This window comes from Colossoma macropomum, unplaced genomic scaffold (genome assembly GCF_904425465.1).
Source record: "Colossoma macropomum unplaced genomic scaffold, Colossoma_macropomum, whole genome shotgun sequence".
In the NCBI taxonomy this organism is placed as follows: Eukaryota; Metazoa; Chordata; class Actinopteri; order Characiformes; family Serrasalmidae; genus Colossoma; species Colossoma macropomum.
In genome coordinates, this window is record NW_023494789.1 from 26212614 (window position 1) to 26234973 (window position 22360).

Genomic DNA, 22360 nt, shown 5'->3' on the forward strand with positions numbered 1-22360 from the left:
AAAATGATTAAAAGATAAAGAGAAAATGGGACTCTTATCAACCATGTGAGGACTGGTAGCCCAGCAAAACTGTTCCCATCAGATAAACAGTACTTAAAGCTTTCATCTTTCTGCTTTTTCCTGACACTGAAAATGAATAACTTGTATGGCTGTTCTCACTGAAAATTACATTAATGCAGGGCTCTGATTTTTGCACTGTACATTTTTCATCCTTTCTTCACTAGTTAGGAACACAGGACAATGCCAGGCCATTGACTTTTTTCCTGCACTCTTGAAAGGAGGGGAGAAATAAATAATCTTCTATGATTGTGCTGAGCCTGTTGCTGGACCACACCACTTCTCACAAATACCGCATCAGATACAGACACAGTGAAGGCAAAACATGAGGTACTGACTTGAAGAAAGAAAGCAGTGCTTACACAGGATGGAATGCAAAAGAGATTCTGTAAGAAAGGGAGAATCATTCTTATGAGCTCTGCCCATCTTGTGCTATCTCATGCTCTGTGCCCTGTGACTCAAATCTGGATTGCCATTCTTTATCTACTATTCATCAGTCTGCTTGGAAACTGCACACGTGTGGCACTCCAAAGACACAGACAAAAAAACAAAGCCTAAGCACAATGGCACCACACTATAGTTGAAAAGTTATAGAATTATGTAGAAGTAACAAACATATATTTTTCTTGGAGGTAAGATAATTCCACACACAAAGCGGTGAAAGATAAACAATACTAATAGAGAACCTATGGAACTTATGCTTACTAATGGAGCAAGAGCAGATACAGAGCAGGAGGGCTGATAGAGCTTTCACATGGCCAGCTAATTGGATTCCCTGATGTGAAGTGTTTAGATGCCTTGTTACCCTCAGGGCTTAATTAGCTCAATAAGCTTCTGTTCTACAATTAACGTTCCATTTTTAATACACACCAAAGCTTTCATGGATGGTAAAAATATACCATGCACATTTACAGAAATGTTACTCTTTTTTGTATATATCAGACTGTCTGACCATTAGTTATCCACATGATTGCATTCTGGATATTCAAAAGTAACCAATGACCATAGTAATGGGAGTGGAGCGTGTGTCAATGAATACATGCATTCTTCTGTGCAGTAACAAAAATCACAAGAGTTGTAAAACTATCATGATACAGTTTCAGACAAGCACGTATAAAATGCTTTTTTTGGTCCTGTACATATCTTATATATTCCTCTCTGCAAAATATAATTATATGAGAATAACTTCGAACTATCCTACTTCTTACACACTGTGAGAGATCAGACAGTAACAACCGGATACTAGATTGATACAACTTGCTCTCTCATTTCTACTGAATGACAGTTCACGGCCCATCACCACCTTGACTGTTCAACGTAGAGAAATCAGCACTGCTTCGGGACAGCGTGGTCTTTTTGAAGTTATGACGCAAAAATGTAATGCACAAAAACTCCATAAAAGGTTAAAACGCCTGCCTCAGTTTCTGAGAATCAGCAGTATGAAGAGTTTTTGTTTTCTTTTGCTTCACAATATAGATGAGCATTTAGCACAGCTAGTTTTTAGCCATTAGCAGATCACACTAGACGGCTATTTCATCTTCCAGGCTGTCAGATGGGGCGTGTTTGTTAAGCACGTTTAGCAGGCGCAGGGTGCTCTCGTCTTGCAGCCCCCAGCTGTCACGTTCGTCACTCTCATCTGTGTTGGACTCGTATTCGGAGGCGATACCTGACTCGCGGAATTTCAGCAGCTCCAGGCTGCCCAGAAGTTCGTCCCGGGCTGAGGGTGACACCTCCTCCGAGGATGGGTCGGGACTCTGCTCCTGCTGGGGTGGTCCCGGGAGAAAACGAAAACACTCAAACTTGGCCAAGGCCTGGTTCCTACCTAAAGGACTGCCCAGGGGCAGAGACAGCTGTGTTCCATCATTCAGCGGTGGCAGGACGGCATCCTCGGGCCGCGGGGTGGTGGGGTCGCAGATGACCGGAGGGACGTTAGCTCGGAATGTGATCTCCAACAGACTGTCCTGAGATCCCACTTCAGAAATAAAGAACATGAGGAGGAAATTATTCAGGTGGAAGGAGCAGTATAGACAAAAATATGTTTCTAACAGAACCGTATTAGATGAAATGAGAATATTATCAATATTTGGAAGATGAAAGTGATTTCACAGTAATTAATTCTGATGAAGGACATAGGGAAGAGAAGCTGAAGAAGACTACTGAAGAAAGAGATTACAATTACAAACAACACAGATGCACTGATCATGAATTCTGGCCAATTCTGATACTTATTTCTTTACAGCCTAATTGGCTGATGGCTGATTTTTGGTTGATTTTTATTAACCTTTTTTAACCCAAAGCTCACACTCTGGGCTAAATGAACACATGAAACACAGTAGCACATTTTAGGTACTTTCTATTAAACAAAGGAGCAAGATAAAAAACATTATTTGCTCTTAAATGGGCCAAACTGACATTTTAAATTCTTAAACGAATAATTGTTTGTCTTTTTAAATAACATGAATCAAAGAAAGACCTACACCAAAAGTAAGAGGCAAATGGTTATTTAGCACAATGAGTCATACATAATTATGCTACAACATTTTGGTAGCAGCAACATTCAAATACAGTGAGAGTGAGCTTACTTGGCTTACATTATTTACATCATAAAATGTTTTCATTTTGGCCAAAATCAAAATGTTTAGAGCAAAAACCTGCTCAATCTTGATTGATTCTAAACATGCATCCATCGTAACAGTTATATCAAAGCTGGAAAATCAGTGAACAGTCAATTTCCCTTTAAGCAATTTCAAAAAGTACTGTCTACAACACAGGCCGGTCATGAATAGGCAAGTTCTTCAAGGTGGACTGAACAACATGATCTATGCTCAGTAACAATGCTGAAAAAAAGCATTAGCAATAACTGCGTTGATAGACAGCAAAAAGCCACCTACTCTTTCTTCATTTTACATTGCAAACATAAAACTTGTTTTATGTGCTTGCTGTATAAAACTACCAAGCATTGTTCTATTAGCGGAGTGGATGATTGTGAGGATGCTAATGCATCTTCACATTACAGTGTGTAGCATGCATGGTTCAGGACACCAGGAGATGAATGCACTTTATCATATGTTGATAACATTACATAACACCTGGGCAGCCCAGGTGAGACTCCACTGGACTGCCTTTCAAGGTGCTAAATCGAGCCTGATGGTTCATGACGGAGGCGAAATGAGGAAAGTGCAAAAAAAGTGAGAGAGAATGAGTTTGTGACAGAGAAAATACTTGTGTACAGGTGGAGGATCGACAGCATAAAAAGAAACTATATATGGAGACTTATAGGATAGATAGCCAAAAGAAGAAAGAGATGTACAGCCCAAAAAGCATTTAGCATCTGTGCCTCCAGAAGCTGGGCATTATTTATGCCTATATTTCACCCGTCTGACACTTCAATATCTTACAAAAACGAATGAATACAAAATGTAGGACTGAACTGTTGACCTGAAGGTTTACTCTGATTTGAATGGACAAAAGCAATTCATCTGGTATAAAGACACACTCTCTTTAAAGGAAATGAAATGGAACAGAGCACAGGCAGCCTCAGACAGGCAGAACGGACATGTTGGAGATATCTGGTTGGGAGAGAATATGGCAGAGATGGATGAGGCGGATAATGAAAAGAGAGAGAGTGCCTGACAGACAGAGTGATGGAATGAGGAAGAGCTGAGAAAGCAGAACGAAGCAGCTGAAAGGAAACTCACTGGAGCCGTGACCGGCCAACTTGAGCTCCAGCTCCTGGACCTGTTTGACCAGCAGCGAGATGTGCTGGAGAAGGTCCTTGTTCTGCAGCAGCAGCTGGTGCACACGCGCCTGGGCCTCAATCCTGGCCGCTGCCTCTGCTGAGAGCTGGTCCTTCAGCAGGTGAACCTGAAAAGTTTTACACAACAGTTGCAATGACCATCAGTTTGAGTAACTTTTCAAAGTGATTTTGATACAAATGAATATATTTTTTGGCACCTCCTAATGACTTAACAGACTGAAGATCAACAGGGTAATAATTACGAATAATGCCACACGCTACTCATTTTATCCCCTTGTTGTGATGCCAGTACTCATCAGCACTCAAGCTTTAATATAAGGCAAAAGTTACTGTTCATATCTTGGAACACAATTTGATGAACATGAAGCTGAGTGCAAAATATGGTCAAAGTATTAGCTATTTTATGGTGGTTTTGTTTTATTATATTCCCATTTTATTACAAATGAAAATCAAACAGAAATCTAAATTTTAAAAGAATGCAACTTTCCAGAATTTCTGATGGTCAGCTGGAAGGTTTCCGCAAACATATTTTTTACTGAATACTTTATGGAAGTGGTAAATATCAAACAGAATCACTAAACTTTGCATAAAAGTTTGTACACTCACTGGAGGTGAATAAAGTTTTGCTGTTAAAAAAAGAAATGCATTAAGTTATGATGGAATGCATTTGTTAAATTAAATATGAAATTTGAAATATGACATATAAAATATGACTGATGACTGGTATTTCCATTTTTGTGTCCGACTAGCTACAAAACACAACAGACAGCAGCAGGTACCACTGGACTAATGAAGAAATTAAAACGTAACTCTATTTGACAAAAAAGGCATAATGGTTAGATCAGAGAGTAAAAGAAATCCTAAAATACCCGCCACTGAAATTTTCTGAGCAGTTGTCTGCCAGTGTGTTCCATCGCTGCACGCTTACGATGCAAAATGGCCAACATCGATAAAATTTAATTGCAAAGAGAAATTGCTCAACATTCAAATTTGTCCCTAAGCTCAGCCCATATTTCTCAGAAGTGTTTTTACAGACATGACATTGAAACTTCTGTTGTATGTATTCTGTTGTATAGAGCTGATGGCAATAGCCTCAATCACAAACAGCCTTAATCACATTTTATTGCAACATTTCAGCTATTTGCTTGAATTTCATTCGACAGCTGAATGGAAACCTGGCTAGTGTACCTTCTGCTGCAGGACAGAACATGTATATGCAGGCAAATGTGAGCTGAGCAATATGTACAGTGTCACTATGTTTGCAGAATAGAGAATATATGTCCTGATATTTTGTCCTTTCAATGGACATTTCTGAAGAGGCACAATTCAACCTCCGGCTCCTCAGTGCTAAAAAGTGGAAAAGGAAATTAAATGAAACAGACAAGCCTGGGTTCAGCAATACTGCCTAAAACATTCATATCTGAATATTTTACTCTTCATGTATGAAATACATAGTGATGTTTCATCCTCACACATCTCAACATTTACAGGCTTATCAACATTCAGTGGGTCATATATTCAGTGTATACTGAAATAAATTAAAAGCAGACCCTCAGGAGAAATATACATTTATAAAAAAAAAAAAACTCATGCAAAGAATTTTCAAGTTATGCTTATGCAATGCACTTCACCCATTTTAAAAGAATCAGAAACAGGGCAAGAGTGAACATTGTGTTCCACTGGTGATACAGTATAATAAGGTAAACTGAAGAGCTTTATGGAAATTTAATGCAGAAGTTTCGAGGATTAAAAGAAAAGAAAGCTTCTGGTTTCCATTAAGGATAACCTGCACAGCCATCGATCAATAAATTATTCAAACATAGGATAGGAAACCTGCAGCAGAAATCAGAGAGGTTAACATATCTTACAGAAGACTGTGCAAAAGACACCTCAAATTATGAATCAAAGCCTCTCTTTTAAATCTGCCAGAGGAGTTATGTTGCATGCATGTCCTTGTTGACAACAGCAAAATCAATTTAGCAACTTCAGTGTGTAGAAACAGCTTTCTGTGCTACTATCTATCTTTTCTATTGCTATACAAAACATGCACAGGGGTTCCTTTACTGTTAGAAAACCATTTTGTTATGAGCAAGTGTGCAAACTCATTCAGAGAGCAGTTCGGATCAGTAAGCACTTATTATTTTTTTGTTTAATCATAGTAAACAAAGAGCAACTGATGTGTGAAAAATATTCCTATTCATGTGTTTTCTTGTTCAAAATGTAGTTTGTGACACAAACTGAATAAAAATGGAATTTTTGGCTTTTGACTTTTTACATTTTGAAATATTCTTTATATACCAAAAACTACAAAAATCACTTTATTAAAGGAAAACAGTAGTTTTTGCATTTGCCTTAAATAATTAGCTGGGTATTCAATAAGGCATGTATTTTAACCAAGAAATGTTAAAGCACAAACAGCTGATGCTGCATCTCCTACTGCAAAGTGTGCCCTTCTTTAGTCATACCAATATAAAATATTTTGGAAATTGTTAAAAGAAGAAAAAATATTATTGGATGGCTGTCATGTGAGGGAAGCATTTATAAACTGTATAACTGGGATTAGCATTAGCTAATGAGTAGCCCAGTCTCACCCAAATGCTCTTTAACAGTACGATAAATACGTCATCAAACATCTGTTTGAAATCAGTCAAATCTAAACATCTGTCTGATATATATATTTTTAAAAAAAATCTGCCGATGCTAATATGACTTCAGTATCATTCTGTGTCCCTAAAAGTGCATAAAGTAGGCTTTATAAAGTACATGATGTAAAATATACCAAAAAACATCTTTAGACAACAACAAAAGTTTGCCTTCCAATGTGCCTAAATGACATATCACCCTTCAGTCTGAAAAGGCTATCTACTGTTCACTCCCAAACCTAGAGCAGTGTACTAATCTAAGCCGACTACCTTCAGTACAACCACACCGATAGTGATATTAGTGTAATAACAAATGAAGTTTGAAGGACAAATATTGCAGGAACCTGGGAAAAAAGGCTGCAGTTGTGTAGATTTCAAAAGCACACTGACAAACATCTCGACCATTAATCAAAGGGTTTATACAGAAATAACAAAAGCATTGGCTTTAAGGAGATGTTTGAAGTGCCTTTTTCATTTGAGAGGTAGGGGCTCAATGAAGAGAGTACTTGAAAATGTCACTTGTGATTCAGTGACATAGTCTCAAGTAGCAAAGCAATAAGGTCTCCACCTAGAGTGCTGAACACACAGCAGTACTGTGTACGTGTTTAAAACGTAGCCAGGACAAAATGGAATGCCCTCCTGAATCCAAATATACACATACTCACAAACAAAAAAACAGTCCTAACCATCTCATATTCTGGTAGGTCTGGACACTCGAGACCTGCATAAACTTGTAGTTAAATAATACGACAAGCAGACACAGTACTGTGTAAAACTGACCACTCTTTATTTATTTAATTTCCTGTCAAAACGGCAATTAAGTAGAAGTTATTCATTTTCAGAAGACATTTCCGAGAAGATACGATATAAAGTAATGTACTTTCATAAGGATGGGAAAGCCACAAAAAAAAGAGGAGAAGAAATCGGAGTTTCCAAAACTGGAAAAATATTCAAAGATATAAAGAAATCAGTGTAAAACTTCGTAGACCAAGTAGTAGACACCAAAATGTTTATCTGATGGTGACCACTTATGGTAGACACTAACTTAAAGCAAGAAAATCAAGCTCTACTCCTTCAGATCCACAAGTGTTTCTGTCCATCCTTCCATTGTGTCATGACAATGCTTTGGGTTGTGCTTGTGATTACTTGGATTGTGACAAGCAGAAAATGCAACCCTGAACTTATGAGGAATGTGGAAAAATATTCCTGCAGAAAAACTGAAAGCAAGTCTCCTGAAAAGAATGGAGGCTGTAATAAAGGCCAAGCATGGACACACTAAATATCGGAAAAATCTTACGTTATATTTAGTTGTTGAGGCTTCTGTGTGATTTTAGGTTTCTATGCAGTTTTCTATGTTTTTCCTGACTAAGAAAATGAATAGCTTGAAATGGCTGGTTTTTTTTTATATATATTTTTTTGGGGGATTTTTACCCAATTTTCTCCCCAAATTTAGTCGTCTCCAATTCCACCCACTAGTTAGGACTCCCCAAATCACACGATACCATCAACGCTAGGAGGGCGAAGTCTAACACAGGCTACCGCTTCTTTTCGAACTGCTGCTCACGCAACGTCAGATCTGTTACGTCAGCTAACAGATGTCTGCGCTGACTAGCATCGTGTTAAGTGATGGGGGGAGAAGGAGGGGCCATCCTGCCCACCCAGAGAGAGCGAGGCCAATTGTGTTCTGTTGGACTCCCGGCTACGGATGGCTGTAGCATCACCACGGATCGAACTTGCGATCTCCTGATGATAGGGCCAACGCTTAGACGGTTGTGCCACTCAGGAGCCTGAAATGGCTGTTTTGAATGGAAATTAAATAAATGAAGGGTAATCTCTGACTTTTGTGCAGAACCGTATATCGAGGTTAGTGATGATGTACTGCACTGAAAACAAGCACATATATCTGGTATATACGGTGGTGTGTAAAGTATTCATCACATTTGCACTTTGAACAACAGCAAATCCCAGGAACAGACCTGGATGCAGCGCAGCTGTGTATTCATTTCATGCAACAATCTCTTAACAAGCTACTGTGAAATTCCAAAAATTCTCTACTGCTGGTCACTCTACCCATCCACCACTCCTCTTCTGTTAGGCAGTGAAAAAACAAATATGCTGTATCTTTATAGCAGATTTAAGAAACATATCCAAACATATGCAAACAAATCCAATCATAAGTAAGCAAACTTGGAAAACAAACAATATAAGCTGCACTGTAAATCCATAATGGCTTTCTAGCTTTCACCTCACTAGTTGTCCTGCCTGATTATGCAGCTGTGCTGTGTCCTTCAGGCGTCCTAAGATGCAACAAACTGATAGCCAGGAGAATACATTTCCTGTCATGACTTATGCCAAGCAATGTAACTGTCATGGGCTGTTAAAGGGGCATGGAAGCCTCCTCCTAACTCACAGGGGTCCTGGATGATTTATGGCACAGCTTATAGAGCGTGCACGCTGTGCACCGCTGGCCTTTAAGAACAATACGTTTTCCAGCCAAAACTGACGAGCCATCAGAAGGGGGGCGGGTTTCAGAACAGAAAAAAAGGCCACACTGTAAATGCTGTCAAATAGCTTAGTGCAGGTTCATTGGCTCCAGAGCAGCTGTTTCAAATAAATGAATGTGTTTGTGTGAGTTATCCATGATAAACAGTCTATGCTAATAAAAAATACAACTATTTAGAGGCTACATATTGAACATCTTTGTGGGTGTCATATTTTATGTTGTTGTTGTTTTTCTTAGTAAACACATGCAAAAATGATCAGTCAACTGTGGGCCACTGTCCAAAAGCACTCCTCCTAATAAGGGGAGTTTGAAACACAGGTTAAAAAAACACTGATGTGCATCACAACATCTAAATGACACAGTGTGAATAAAAAATTAAATGAATAGTATTCATTTTGTTTAAAGCTATAATGTCCTCAGGGATGGTGATTAATCTAACAAGTAACTAGACTAGACTTGGTCCAATATACAGTACTGTGCAAAAGTCAGAGATCACTCTTCATGTAAAAACCTGTCCTGCCTTACTCATGTCTTTGTCTTTGCTCCGCCCTTTCATCATGCCCCTTACCAGCGTTCTGCCTGCAACATCTCTTTGTCTTGGCTGTTCCTTGTCCTGTTCAGTTTACCCCTTGTTTAGCCTTGTCCCTTGTAATGTCTTGTGTTTGTGTGCTACCCTTGACGTTTCTGGATTGTTCCCGGTTTCTGTTTTTTTCCTCCTGCTTGGTTTTCCTTGTAAACTTCTGTGTTTATTTTGTTAGATTACCTGTCTCCAGTACCACTCAGTTTTTCCAGTCATTTTGGTTTTCTTTCGTTTTTCTTGTTTGTTCCAGCATGTCCCACAAAGACAGGGTTCCTGACTACGTTTCAGCTTCACAAAACCTAACAAATGGAACAGCAGTTATCTCGTTTTACAAAGACAGTTAACAACCTTCTCTGTTAACCCAGGTGTGGACACTCAGGCTGTGATTAATCCTCATGCATTCACACATGGAAGAGTGATGAATAGCCAGTCTTGTGAAACATGAGGAGGTGTCGGCTTTATTTTTTTTTTTCAAAGCCTGGTAAAAAAAAAGTGATCCACAGTTGAGCGCCAAAGAATCCAGGGTTAGCTCAAACTAAACTTAAAGCTTGCTGGCTAGGCAATAAATCCTGCTTCATCAGATAGACATCACTATGGATGTCACCACTCAGTCTGCTGACACAACCCTTGCGTTAACTGTTTTAATATGGGCTCAAACGTGTCTCCTGCTATCATCCCTCCTTCGTTATACTGAATTAATAATTTATTTAAATTAAAATGGCCATTAATCACAAGTTATTTCTGAGGAGAGTAGATATAAGATAATCCACTAACATAAAGAAAGGGAAAGGAAAATAAGTGAAAAAACAGGAGTTCAAATGGGACTCCTAAAAACTGTGCAAGACCACCAAAACTGTCACCATCAGATAAACAGTACTTAAAGCTTTCATCTTTGAGAGAGAGGAGAAAATCAAGCTCCACTCTTGCTTTAGATTTTAAAAAATCCACAGATGTTTCTGTCCATCCTTCTACAGTCAGAACACAACTGAAGGCTATGGGTCTGAAAAGATGTATCGCTGTCAAGAAGCTGATACTGAGAGTTTCCATGTAGTTTCCTGTTAAATATGTTTTCCCGCTTTTTTCTGACACACATATGAAAAAACATATGACTTGTACTTAAGGGCTGGAAATGAAATAATTAAATGAAGGACAGTCTCAGACTTTGTACAGTACTGTATATTACACAATCTTTGATACAGTTTCTCATTTTTCCAGTGTCTACCCTTTCATGAGTCGATTTACAATCCCACTTTCTCAAAAAAGTTGAACCAAGAAAAATGATAAATCTACCAAATAGGACTAGTGCTGACAGGACAGTGAGGAGCCACTGTGACGTGACATTGTCATATTTTTACATTGCCATGGACTGTTATGTACTCTTATGCCCTTAATAATTCATTTAGTAGTGCTACCTATCTGAGGCAGTGAGGGTTACCAGCAGCATTCCCCAGAGCATGTGAAACCACCCACTGCATTTCAAACCAATGCTTTTGCAATGTCACCTAGCAGCTCAGAACACTTGCTCATTTCCATCTACATGACCCAACAAATGCCCTCAATTAGCCAGCACAATGGTCAAGAATTGACTCGAGAGAGGAAGTCTGCTATCCATTCCCACCCATTCAGAGTCCAGGCAATTGTACTCTTGACCAGGTACAGACCTTTGACTCCCTGTGAGCTCCTATTTTTCAATTACTACCCAAGCTGCCCATCCAAAAGCCTTTCCTTTTCCAAGCACTTCTACAGATAATGAAGGCAAATGCAACATATAGATCATCTAGCTCATCTAAATCATTATTATGGGCAGTGCTTCAGACAAATGCACCTTGTTGACTGAGCAGTATTTCAAGCTTTTAGGAACAAATTCTCCTCATTTGTAAGAACAACATCTTTACAATTTATTTTCTGTACATTTTTTTCTATCACTTTAAAATAAACTGAACAAAGTGGGCATCAATCATTGCTCTACTTGAAGAAGCATTATATAATCTTACCTTTTATTAGGATGGCACTGTATGGTGAAAGTTTCACATGTGATATGTAATATATTAAAACCTGCTGGGGAACCTTTGATGTGACATGATTAATGATTGGTCTACATTATTTTGAGCAAAATTATTTATGTTTTCTGAATCACAAGCTGCAATGTCAAAACACTCTCAAAAATTCACCTGGAACATCTGAGATTGGGTTAGAATGCTTACAGCCTAATTGAAAAACATCAAAGGCCAATATTGCAAACAAAGAATACATTGTACAGCTCTGCCTTTTATTTGCTTATCTTCTTTTTCTTTTATTTCCATCATTAAGAAGGAGCAAATCTGATCTGTTACAGAAAACCCTCACTCCTTCCCAGTTTCCAAACAGACATTTAGATCTCATTAGCAGTTTGACGAGGTTTGCAAAGCGATTCTCAATAGAAATCTCGTCAAACAGCCCTTCTCGCTCTGCTGCGTACTTTAATGGAGAGCTCATTCTGTCTTACTCGAGTGCAGTGCATACCATTCAGCTCTTCTCTCTGTCTCTCAGAAAAGCACCTCCACACAGAGCTAATGTCCTGAGCTGGGTCTCATCTGGCAGTCTAGCAATGTCAAGAGGGATCAGAGGATGTGCGTGACTAACACTGACCAGGCTAAATGATCTAACACAGGTGCAAAGGTCCATTTTTCACGATTTGACAGTGTGTAATTAAATGATATCTCTCTCTGGTACAAAGGAATGAATACTCTGATAGCTTTAAACTGAGTGCTGGAGCACCACTCCACACAGAAGAACAAAGAATAGTAGCTATTCCTCTCATATAATTCTGTTTTAATGAAGGAATATGTTTTTGTAAGTGCCTTGTTTTCACCATTAGAAACTCTCATTATAAACTGCTTTAATTTGCCAGCGCCAGAGGCCCAGTGCCGTCCTGCCCATGTAATATAATCAATGAACCATATGCATACAGGAATATGATAAGCAGGATATTTGGCCTAAGTCAGCTAACTTCAGTGCCATTACAGTGGAATCAAGTGCAAAAAGTTGAGGAGCACAGAGAAATAGCAATTAAGTGTTGAAAGTATGGGAAGCGAGGGCTAATCTCAACTAAACGCTCCAGTGTTTCAGGAGGACTGTAAGCATATTAACATGTCCGACACTCGTAGTTTCTTTCCCAGTCTTCTGATGTGTACAGAGAGTGTACTGCAGAAAAACGAAGCGCATCTTTTCATCTGCGTTTCTCCCAGAAATAAAGGTCACTGCCGCACAAATGGAGAAATAAATGAATAAACAACGACTGTTGAGCTTGTGCTGCTTTGATAGCACACATCAAAGCGTGCTATTCTTCTTCAGCGACTGGTGCCATCCCTGGGCAGATGGAATATAGCCACAGCTTGTTTTCTGTGTGTCTGTGGATTATAGTACTGATGGGGGCCATGGCAGACATCCCTAACAGCCCCGTCTCTGCCCCAGACAGCCGGGCTCTCACGCGCTGACAAGCATATCGAACTGTGAGGAGTTTGTAACTTACAAGGTTCTAGTCACAGTGGAGAAACCCACACTGCACCTTGTGAATGGACATTACGGTTATACTTCCCCTTCTCAAGAGCTTGAAACCATGCCAGAATGAGATCACCAAAGGCTTTTGAAAGGCCTGATTACTACAGCACCCTGGGTGAAAATGCTGAAGACATACAAAACCTTCAGCTGTTTATGCCCCCGGCAGTGAGGAATCAGTTCTTATGTTTGGATTACAGGGGATGAAGTTCTGTTCGGGGGTTAGGACAGATGAGAGAGGAAACAAGAAAGGAAGAGCAAGCGAGAGAGAGAGAGTGAGAGGAAGAGATAGAGAATACGAGTGAGAGATGGACTCATCTAGGTCAGTAGCTAGAGGGAGAAGGATCACTGGGATTGGAGCAATTGGTGGTAGAGTAGCTCAATCACAGAATCATAGCCTCCAGTCTCATTGTGTTCTATAAACAAGCTGAGCTTACATCAAGAAAACCTCAAAAAAGTCATACTGATAGAAAAAAGAAAATCTGACTTGGAATCAAAAAATGAGGGACAATCTGAACTGAGTTGGCTATGATGTTATTAAGCATTCGCAGACAAGGCAAACTTAGGATTAACATCCTTCTAGTCAGTGCAAACTCTAAATAAGCAGCTCATTCATCTCCTGCACCTCTTCATGTTGTCTGATCAGGATATTACAGTATTCCTTTCACAATAAGTAGCTGACCCCTAACTAAAAAATCTGCATAGTGCAGACTGTGCACAAGCGAAAACTAACAGCCCCACAGGAAACAATGAACTTAATTACAGAGCTGAATAGCTACTTACTTTCAAATTAATTGCCTCAATATTCTTAATCTTTTGTCTCCCCTCTTTAAAGCATTTCCAATTGTTTGCACTGAACACACTGCTGAGAAAACCAAGCCACATGGATTATTTCAGATAACGTATGTGTCATTTTTCCACTGTAAGGTATGAGCTCATTAAAAAGCAATAGCAGTTCTTCAGGAAATATCTTCACTGCTGTAACACTGGACCCTCTTTGTGTAACAGAATCAAAGCAGACTGTCTCTTACCTGAGCTACAGCTACTTGGGTTTGCTGCTGCTGCTGTGTGAGTTGCTGCTGAAGGAGCTGGAGCTGGTGGTGGACGGACAGCGGCGTGCCAGCTGGGAGCTGGCTGCCAGAAGGAAGCAGCATTTTTGGAGAGGATAACAGGATGGAGGGCTCTTCGGAGAGCTGTAGAGGAGGAGAGAATTAGAATCATGATTTTTCTGTTTTAGAACTGATTCTCACTTACTATTCAACATAGCAGTTTTGTAAAGAACAATATAAAGAACAATGATACAGCTGTTTCAGTGGCAAATTTTCAACACCAAGATGTTGGGGTGCAATACCACTGATGAGTGGGTGGATGGGTGCTAAGGTGGCGTGTAATACTTCGTTGACATTAAAAAAAGTGTAGGCCATTTGACTGACTTAGGTAAACTTTAGTTAGTCTACTGTACTCTAATGTGTCACTGAACATAACATTTTAACACAAATGAGTCTAACACAAACTTGTTTAACACCAAAAGCCACATGGTATGGCAGCACGTGGGAAACAAATGCTGGCAGAGTATTTTGTACACGCTTACAGTTGCATGCACCTCATGGTAAACAGTGGGAAATTAGACTTGAAGCTTTGTGCGCCCTTCTGTCATTGTTCATACAATATTTTATGCGGAAAGTCTGCTGCGTGTAGCTGGTATAAACTGCCATATTGATAACATAAGAGTGCTTTGTGTTAGGAGTGGGCAACATGGCAAAAATATAGCACAATACATTTTAATGATACACGATATGCATAATAATAGATTTACATCTAAAATGATTTTACAAATGGTTTTACAAACCGCACTAAATATAAAACGCAATTGAAATTATGCTCACCTTCTAAAAAACATAGTTAGTGTTCTTTAAGAACTGATGATATCTATGACATGCTTAGAAAAATGTATTGTAACACAATTTATCACAATGATGATAAAATACTGTCATATTGTCTATCCCTACTTTGCATCATGGTTACTGCTTTTGATCTAAAATGCTCTTTGCTTAGCTGTGCTCTCAAGGAAAAAAAGCCCCTTTATGATGGTAACGTGTCCACTGTGGTCGGCATGCTACCACTGCAGTTTTGCGGTGATTTGTGCGGACCTACTGTGATCTGCAGAATTGACCCTGTTCATCAACTGAATTGCAACCACCTGGGATACCTTAGCAACGGTCTAAAAACATCTAGCAACCAACTGTGACAGCATAGAAACGGCCTAGCAAAACCTTAGCAACCATCTAGACTACCATAGCAGCAGCCTAGCAACAGCTTAACAGCCACAAGGGATACCACAGCAACAGCTTAGCAACATCTTAATAACCACATGTAATCACATAGCAACACCTTAATGACCATATGACAACCACCAAGCAACGCCCTAACAACAAACTAGAATACCATAGCAACCTTCTAGCAGTACTATAACAAGGACCTGTAATCATTATATAAACCCAATTAAGTCTTCAAAAACTGCTTGTTTTTGTTGCATCAACTTAAAGTTTGTTCACGAACTTTCCCTTTCTAATTTAATTATTGTATTTTTAACTATTCCTTTAAAACTTTAAGGTTCCTGAAATCTAAAGCACCCAACAAATGATATACGTTGTAGTTAACTGTCAGAACTGGATATCAGTTTCTTGATATCATGTATCAAGAACGTTATTAGATATATAACACTAGTTATCTATAAACACCTTTAACACTGAAAAATGTTACAGCCTCCCAGTGTAGACAGTATACATCAACAAGCACTATATATTAACTTATATATGTCAACACAAACAGGATGTAGACATCTGTGTCAACTGTGGCAATTACAGAACAAAATAGTGCACTGAATGAGAAACTTCAGTAATGTACTGTATTTCACAAAGCATAACATTTACCTGTTACATTTACCTGTATGCACTGTTAACATTTAACTGTCACTAGAACAGTTTCTCACTCTAAACTACATGATGGGCTGAACTAGATAGGCTTGCTAAGGAATGCCAATGATGCTTAATTAAAGAAGAAAATAATATGCTTTCATCAAATCCTCTGCATACAAACATCTTTCCTTAAGTCTTCCAGAACACATAAAAAGTCCAGTGTACAAAGATCAAAAGACACAAACTCAGATGCAAAACAAAACCAAAAAAATCCGTCAAAGCACTAAACCATCTAACGTAATTAACCTAGATCTCCACAACTTTCTGCAAAGAACCACGTTTCAAAGAAGGAAAAAACAGAATGAAAACATCCCGGCGTAACAGAAACTTGATCAAAACCCATGCAGGAATAGCCTCCGGAATCTCTCTTTGAACAGCAAATGCAATGTTTTGGTGGCAGAGTCTTCGGTGGCAGATAATTGCATTGGGGAGACACACAGCAGAGAGACAAGCGCTGTCGACTGACAAACAGTTTCCTCATTTTAGTGGGTAGCTTTGCATGCTGGGTTACAGTCATTAGCAGGATGTGCTACAAACTTCATCTTAGCCATTTCTCTCCGTGGCCGTACAGTGAACTCATGAAGTTCTTTTTCACTTCTTTTGCAAACAACCTCTTCCTTGTCAGTCAGCATATTCACAAAAAAGATGTGTTAAAAGTTTTAGCATATTTGTGTTAAAAGTAGAGCTGTCATGATTACTTGAATTAAATCGATACCTTGATTAAAAAAATTAAATACAATTAAATGTATAACTACAAACATACATGCATTAGTAAGATCCTACTGGTGTGGTCTGGTCTGCTGAGGGATGAGCGCTAATAGCTTCCCCTTGTGGAGAATGTTCTCAATGATTTGACTTAATGATAGGTCTGCATTGTGAAGGATGAGCAGGGTGATTATAAAGACATGTTCAGCAGTCTGAGCATTCTCCGCAAGGGGGAGCTATTAGCACTCAAATCGCTCATCACTGAAATAGCGGAAACCCAGACCTGCTGATCCTTCATGAATGCAGGTTTGTGGTTACTGCTTTATATGAAGTAAATTAAACACTTGCTGCTACAGACTGCCTGAATATGAAAGTGTAAAAGTGTACGTGAAGAAAAAGGTTTAATTAGATCTAGGCTGAACAGTTTGCCAGCTGGCTAACAGGCTAAGCGGCCTGATACCTACAGATATACTGATGATACACATGTTAAATTTGATAGTCAGCTCCAGTTAAGAGGTGTTATCTTTGCCTCAATATAGAAATATAAACATATTTGTCTAGTCCTTATCTAGACACACAGGACAATGTGTTTTAACCCATCTGTTTTGAGAGTGCAGCAATGTAGTGCCATGGAACACTGTTGTTAGCATCTCAACACTAGGCTGTTGTGAGACAGTGACATTAATCAGAGCAGAGGCTCCAGTTTTTAGAGCTGTGCTGCTAGCACAAACAGAGCAGAGGGACAGCAGGTAGTAAACATGGTGGCTGTGACCAACTGCCCATGTCTTCCTCCAAGCCTGACTTGTTTACTTTCCCCAAAGGTCTGAGATAAAATTATAGTAATGGCAGCAGTCAGATATTGACCTCCTGCATGCTGAGAGCTGAGTGTGTTTGGGTGAGTGAGAGAAAGAACACAATGTACCAGCCAGGAAAAAAATGTCTTAACAGTGTTGACTCTGTTCTGTTTGGTTGATGCACAGAAAAGTTGCCAGTGAAAATTCCTGGCATTGCCAAGAAGAGCAAAAGTGCTTACTCACCAACAAAGATTACAGAAGTAACCAAAGTGGTGATTTTTGGTTTAAAACTAAACCAAGAACCAGATGTACTTAAGCTTATATAAACCAGGTTGCAGGTGAAAATAGGATGCATGTGCTTGTTTGGTAATTCCACCAAAATGTTTCAAAAGTTCCACATAATTCAATCACTGAGATTTCAACAATGCCAGCATTTTGATGTAAAATGCACCTTTCTAGAAAAAAACTTGGCAATCTGGATTTTCTTTACAGTGGTGGTGATTGGAATCAGGGTTCATGATGCAGTCAATGCAAATATAGCCATTTTAATTACTATTTTAAACCAACAGTGAACCTGCATGGGCCTTGTGAGTTTTTACATACAGTCATGTGAAGAAGTAAGTACACACTTTTTCTACATATTTGAAGATACAGACACCAAGTCTTCATTTAAACAGTGCTGATAGATAAAGGTGATATAATTCAACAAGTGACACCTAGAATGAATATTTTTGTTATCCTTTACATAATCGAAACAAATACTAATGCAATTTTCTCATGTGGAAAAATTAAGTATACTGCTCCATATTTCACTACTTCAAATGTGTCAAGTTGAAATCAGGTGCATCCGATCAGGTGCTAATGATTAGAACACCGTTCAAGAATATCTGGGAGGAACTTTTCTTATTTAAAACATCAGATATCTGGTCTGGTTTGCTCTTTGTTATTGGAGTGTGTGGTATTATCATGCCTAGATCAAAAGAGCTCTCTGAGGCCTTCAGGAAAAAAAAAGCTGCAGATGCCTATGAGTCTGGCAAAGGGGTTTAAAAGGATATCCAAAGTATTGAAAACCAATCATTCCACTGTCCGGAAGATCACCTACAAGTGGAGATGATTTAAAACCACCTCTGACTTTTCTAGGCCACGCTGCCCCAGCAAATTTAACCCAAGAGCAGACCATAAGATGCTAAAAGAACTCTTTTTTTTTTTTAAATAAATGATTGCGAAGTCAAATATGCATTGTGCTTTGTTCTTTTACATAACATTTATCTATACATGCTGTTTAAATGAACATCAAATACTGATATGTCCACATCTGTCAAAAAAGGAGAAACATTTCATTGGGTGTACTTACTTTGTCACATGACTGTATAATGTTTTCTTTTACTGCATGTACCTCTCCACCTTCTCAAAAACTGTTGTCAAACAACATCTCAGGCATCATCACTGTCCAAAGAAAAACAAGTTTCTCCAAAATAGTAACTTTAGAGGAGAAGGCAAAAAACACTCTTACCTTTCAATGTAAGTTAAAGTAAAGAGATTTTATTCCAAGTGATTTTAGAGCCTTTCTATTATTCCATTCATCATGATATTTTAACACAATGTAAAGGACAGCTGGTGTGTTGAAATGATGTAGAAAAATTAAAAAACGACTACAAAGTTGACAATTACCCCTTCCGATTTCACTGTACCTTCTAAATCCTGCACCACGCATGAATTGCAATTAGTGGCAACTCCTATGTGCAGTTCATGTAATTAGCTACAGCCCTAGAAAACTGAAGGTTCCTTTTCTGTCGCAGTGCTGGAGCACAGAGGCTGCATCCAGTCACATTCTGCGCCTTCTCACACAAGCACATCAGGCCCTAAATGCTCAATCTTTGAGTTCAGGAGGCTTAAGCTTGTCACAACAACACAATGCTAGGTTTTGCTACTTATGCAGAGCATTCTATTAGAGAAGTGTCTCATGCTCCTACACACATGACAGATGACTCCACATTTCAAGGTGTGAGGGATAACACATACATACACACCCACAAAAACACACACCTGCTCTAATCCTCTCCTCCTCCCATCAGAGCATGTTGCTAAAAGCCACGACTCCACAGACTCCCTGCCATTCCTCATATTCCTGGTAGGATTAATGCAGGCCAAACAAAAGCAGGCTGAGGCCTGGGTTAGCATGTTGATGAGGCCGGCTTTTTGCGAGAGTGTACTGCTCGACAGCTGTTTATTTGGGCAGTCCTGCAGAACGCTACATTGTAAACAACACCTGCTCCCGCAGATGACTTCGCAAGAGTTTGTGACTTTGCATCATACCCATGGCCAGAGCCTGAGAGAACAAAGCCAAAAACTGATCACAGAGAAAATTAGGCTCCTCCAAACTCTGTCAGGATAAATGGTGATCACCCAAGGGTGTTTAAACTGTCTGGATATGTTACATCACCTTGACAGAGCATCACTCATGAATTTAAATCATTCTGAACTTTTCAGGCTAATGACTTTAAGGCCTGAGTGGATGCATGAATTACGGTGTCTTCATAATGAAACAACATCAATTACTACATTAGGCATGATGAACACCACCCATTACTGCCTTGCGTATTTGCCAATCTTTTGCCTGGTTCTGGACATACATTTTGCATTTTTTTTTCATTTTTGTCTATTATTCTTCAATGGCAGCTGGTATAGCAGATGGGCTCAATTCCTTGCTTTGGCAAGCACAACATGCAATACCAAAAGTCCTTGGTCAAGACTCTTAACGTTAGGGCTGCTTAAGACATAAATGGACATAAAATGTGGTATTCAATAAAGGTGTTGAATATCATGATTACAATACGAGAAGTGATAAATTATTATTAAAATAGCATGTCTCTGACTGGATGTGCTGAAGTAGAGCCTTTTTTCTAACAAACATTTCATTTAGGTAAATATGGCAAAAAAATAAATTAAAAAAAGCACCTTACATCAGAACTGCAAGCACATTTTTGTGAAGATTTTTTTTTAATCATACAACAACAACACCCTGCACTTCCGGAGCAACAAAAGCTATATGACTGCTAATGGTTCCCCCTTGTGGAAAACCTATTAGCTGTGAAACATGAGTGAATTTCATCAGGTGCTTCAGTCTAAAAACAGTCAGGATTTCCTAAAGTGTTTTCTTTTTGTGTTTGCACTCAGGCTACAAACTCAAATAAATATGTATATTTATGTTTTCAATACAGGTCAACAAAAATGAGTGTATATATTTAATTCCTTAAAAAGTTCTTTATGATGATGCAGATTTGTTGTGACAGTAGACATTACTGCATCATACATTTCACCATACAGCCTATGCATTTTACACACAACACTGAGAGTGAGGATAGATGTCATGTTTTTAGCATTTGTACAGCCTCGTAGTTAAGGATAGAGTATTGGAGCAACTGGTAGTTTAAATTAACCGAATGGTTACGTTACACGTTCTCCATGTGAAAGAGCAGGGTCCAAACTCAGTGTAGGGCAGCACTTGTTAGGCTACTAACGTTATATTCCCATCAATCTAAATATGTCACTTTAGCGCTGCACATGCGAGGTATATCTGATCCATTCTGACAAATGCAGCTCTTAACAGTGTGTTTATTGTAGAAACTCATGTCACGATTATGATAAAAATACGATTTATCGTGCAGTCCTACCTAATGTTACATTCGCTACATTATTTAATTGTCTGGATTCAAACTCTACTACTTGCACTACTATTTTTTCCTCATGCCCAGTAAACTAGCCTCCCTTTGTTCCTGAATCTCCAGTAAGCAATACCAAATCCTAAAAGCTCTGCTGACTCATGACCCATGAGAGGAGATTGGGCTTGCATGTCAACTGGCACGGCGCTACACTGATGTATTTGTTATCTTGTAGTTACTGGAGGGCAGTATGAAAACCTAAGCTGTTCACTTGGCCACAGTGAGAGGCAGAGAGGGATAGATGACCGGGGTGGGGTGGGGTGAGTGGTGGTGTGGGGTGGGGGGGGTGTGAGTGTAAGGGACATGCTGAAACAGGAGGATTAAAGAAGGCTAATACTGAGCACTATGATCCACACTTTCACAGAAAGATTTAGGATTTTCATGGGAGTTATGAGAGAAATATGGCCCAGAACTCCACTTTAGGCCAGACTACAGCCCATTAATAGAGTACTGAACACATACTAATAACAGGACATGGAGAAAGCTTTGTCAGAGGACCATGGAACAGTATATTAGTGCTGGGTTACACGGCAATGTAATGGTCACCTGTGTTGATTAGAAACTAACCTGATGTCAATATTTGACAGGTGCTAATCGTCCAATTGACAGAGACAATAGCTTGTCAAATTATATTAAATACAAATTACATGTAATGTTTTATTCTCATTTACTGTTATTGACCAAGAACTGTTAAAACAATAGACTGTTATAAGCCATTACTACATCATTAGGCTACGGTCAAGACCCATCTTGGTCACATAAGTGACAACGTAAAGACTTTTTTTAAAGGAAAATATTGTGATTATTATTTTTACATATACCCTGCCCTATAGAACATATGGGAACTGTTAAGAGTTCCAAGGTTTTTAGTACATGTACTCATGAACTCTACAAACTGCTATCATGTCTTATTGTGAGAATACAGTACTATTGATTTGTGGTAATATTTAATGATATTTAACTCCCTGAGCCTGAGGTGAGAAGTAATGAAGTGTATAACAGGTTATGGCACCAGCATTCATCTCTACTGTCACTACGTTTCTGGGGGCCAGTGGCCAGTTTGCCTGTAGACAGCACTATCAGTA

The 22360-nt window shown here is 39.0% G+C and overlaps 1 protein-coding gene across 1 annotated transcript in view; it reads right to left on the bottom strand.

Annotated features, from left to right (window-relative positions):
- Positions 1–1577: 1577 nt before the first annotated feature.
- The window catches only part of nos1apa (nitric oxide synthase 1 (neuronal) adaptor protein a), a 130572-nt gene continuing 109789 nt past the window's right edge, over positions 1578–22360 (bottom strand). The window contains exons 8-10 of the mRNA XM_036570681.1: positions 14108–14269; positions 3756–3921; positions 1578–2029 (exon numbers count right to left, since the gene is read on the bottom strand). Of these exons, the coding sequence (XP_036426574.1) occupies positions 1578–2029; positions 3756–3921; positions 14108–14269 (780 nt within the window). The remainder of the gene's footprint in view (positions 2030–3755; positions 3922–14107; positions 14270–22360) is intronic.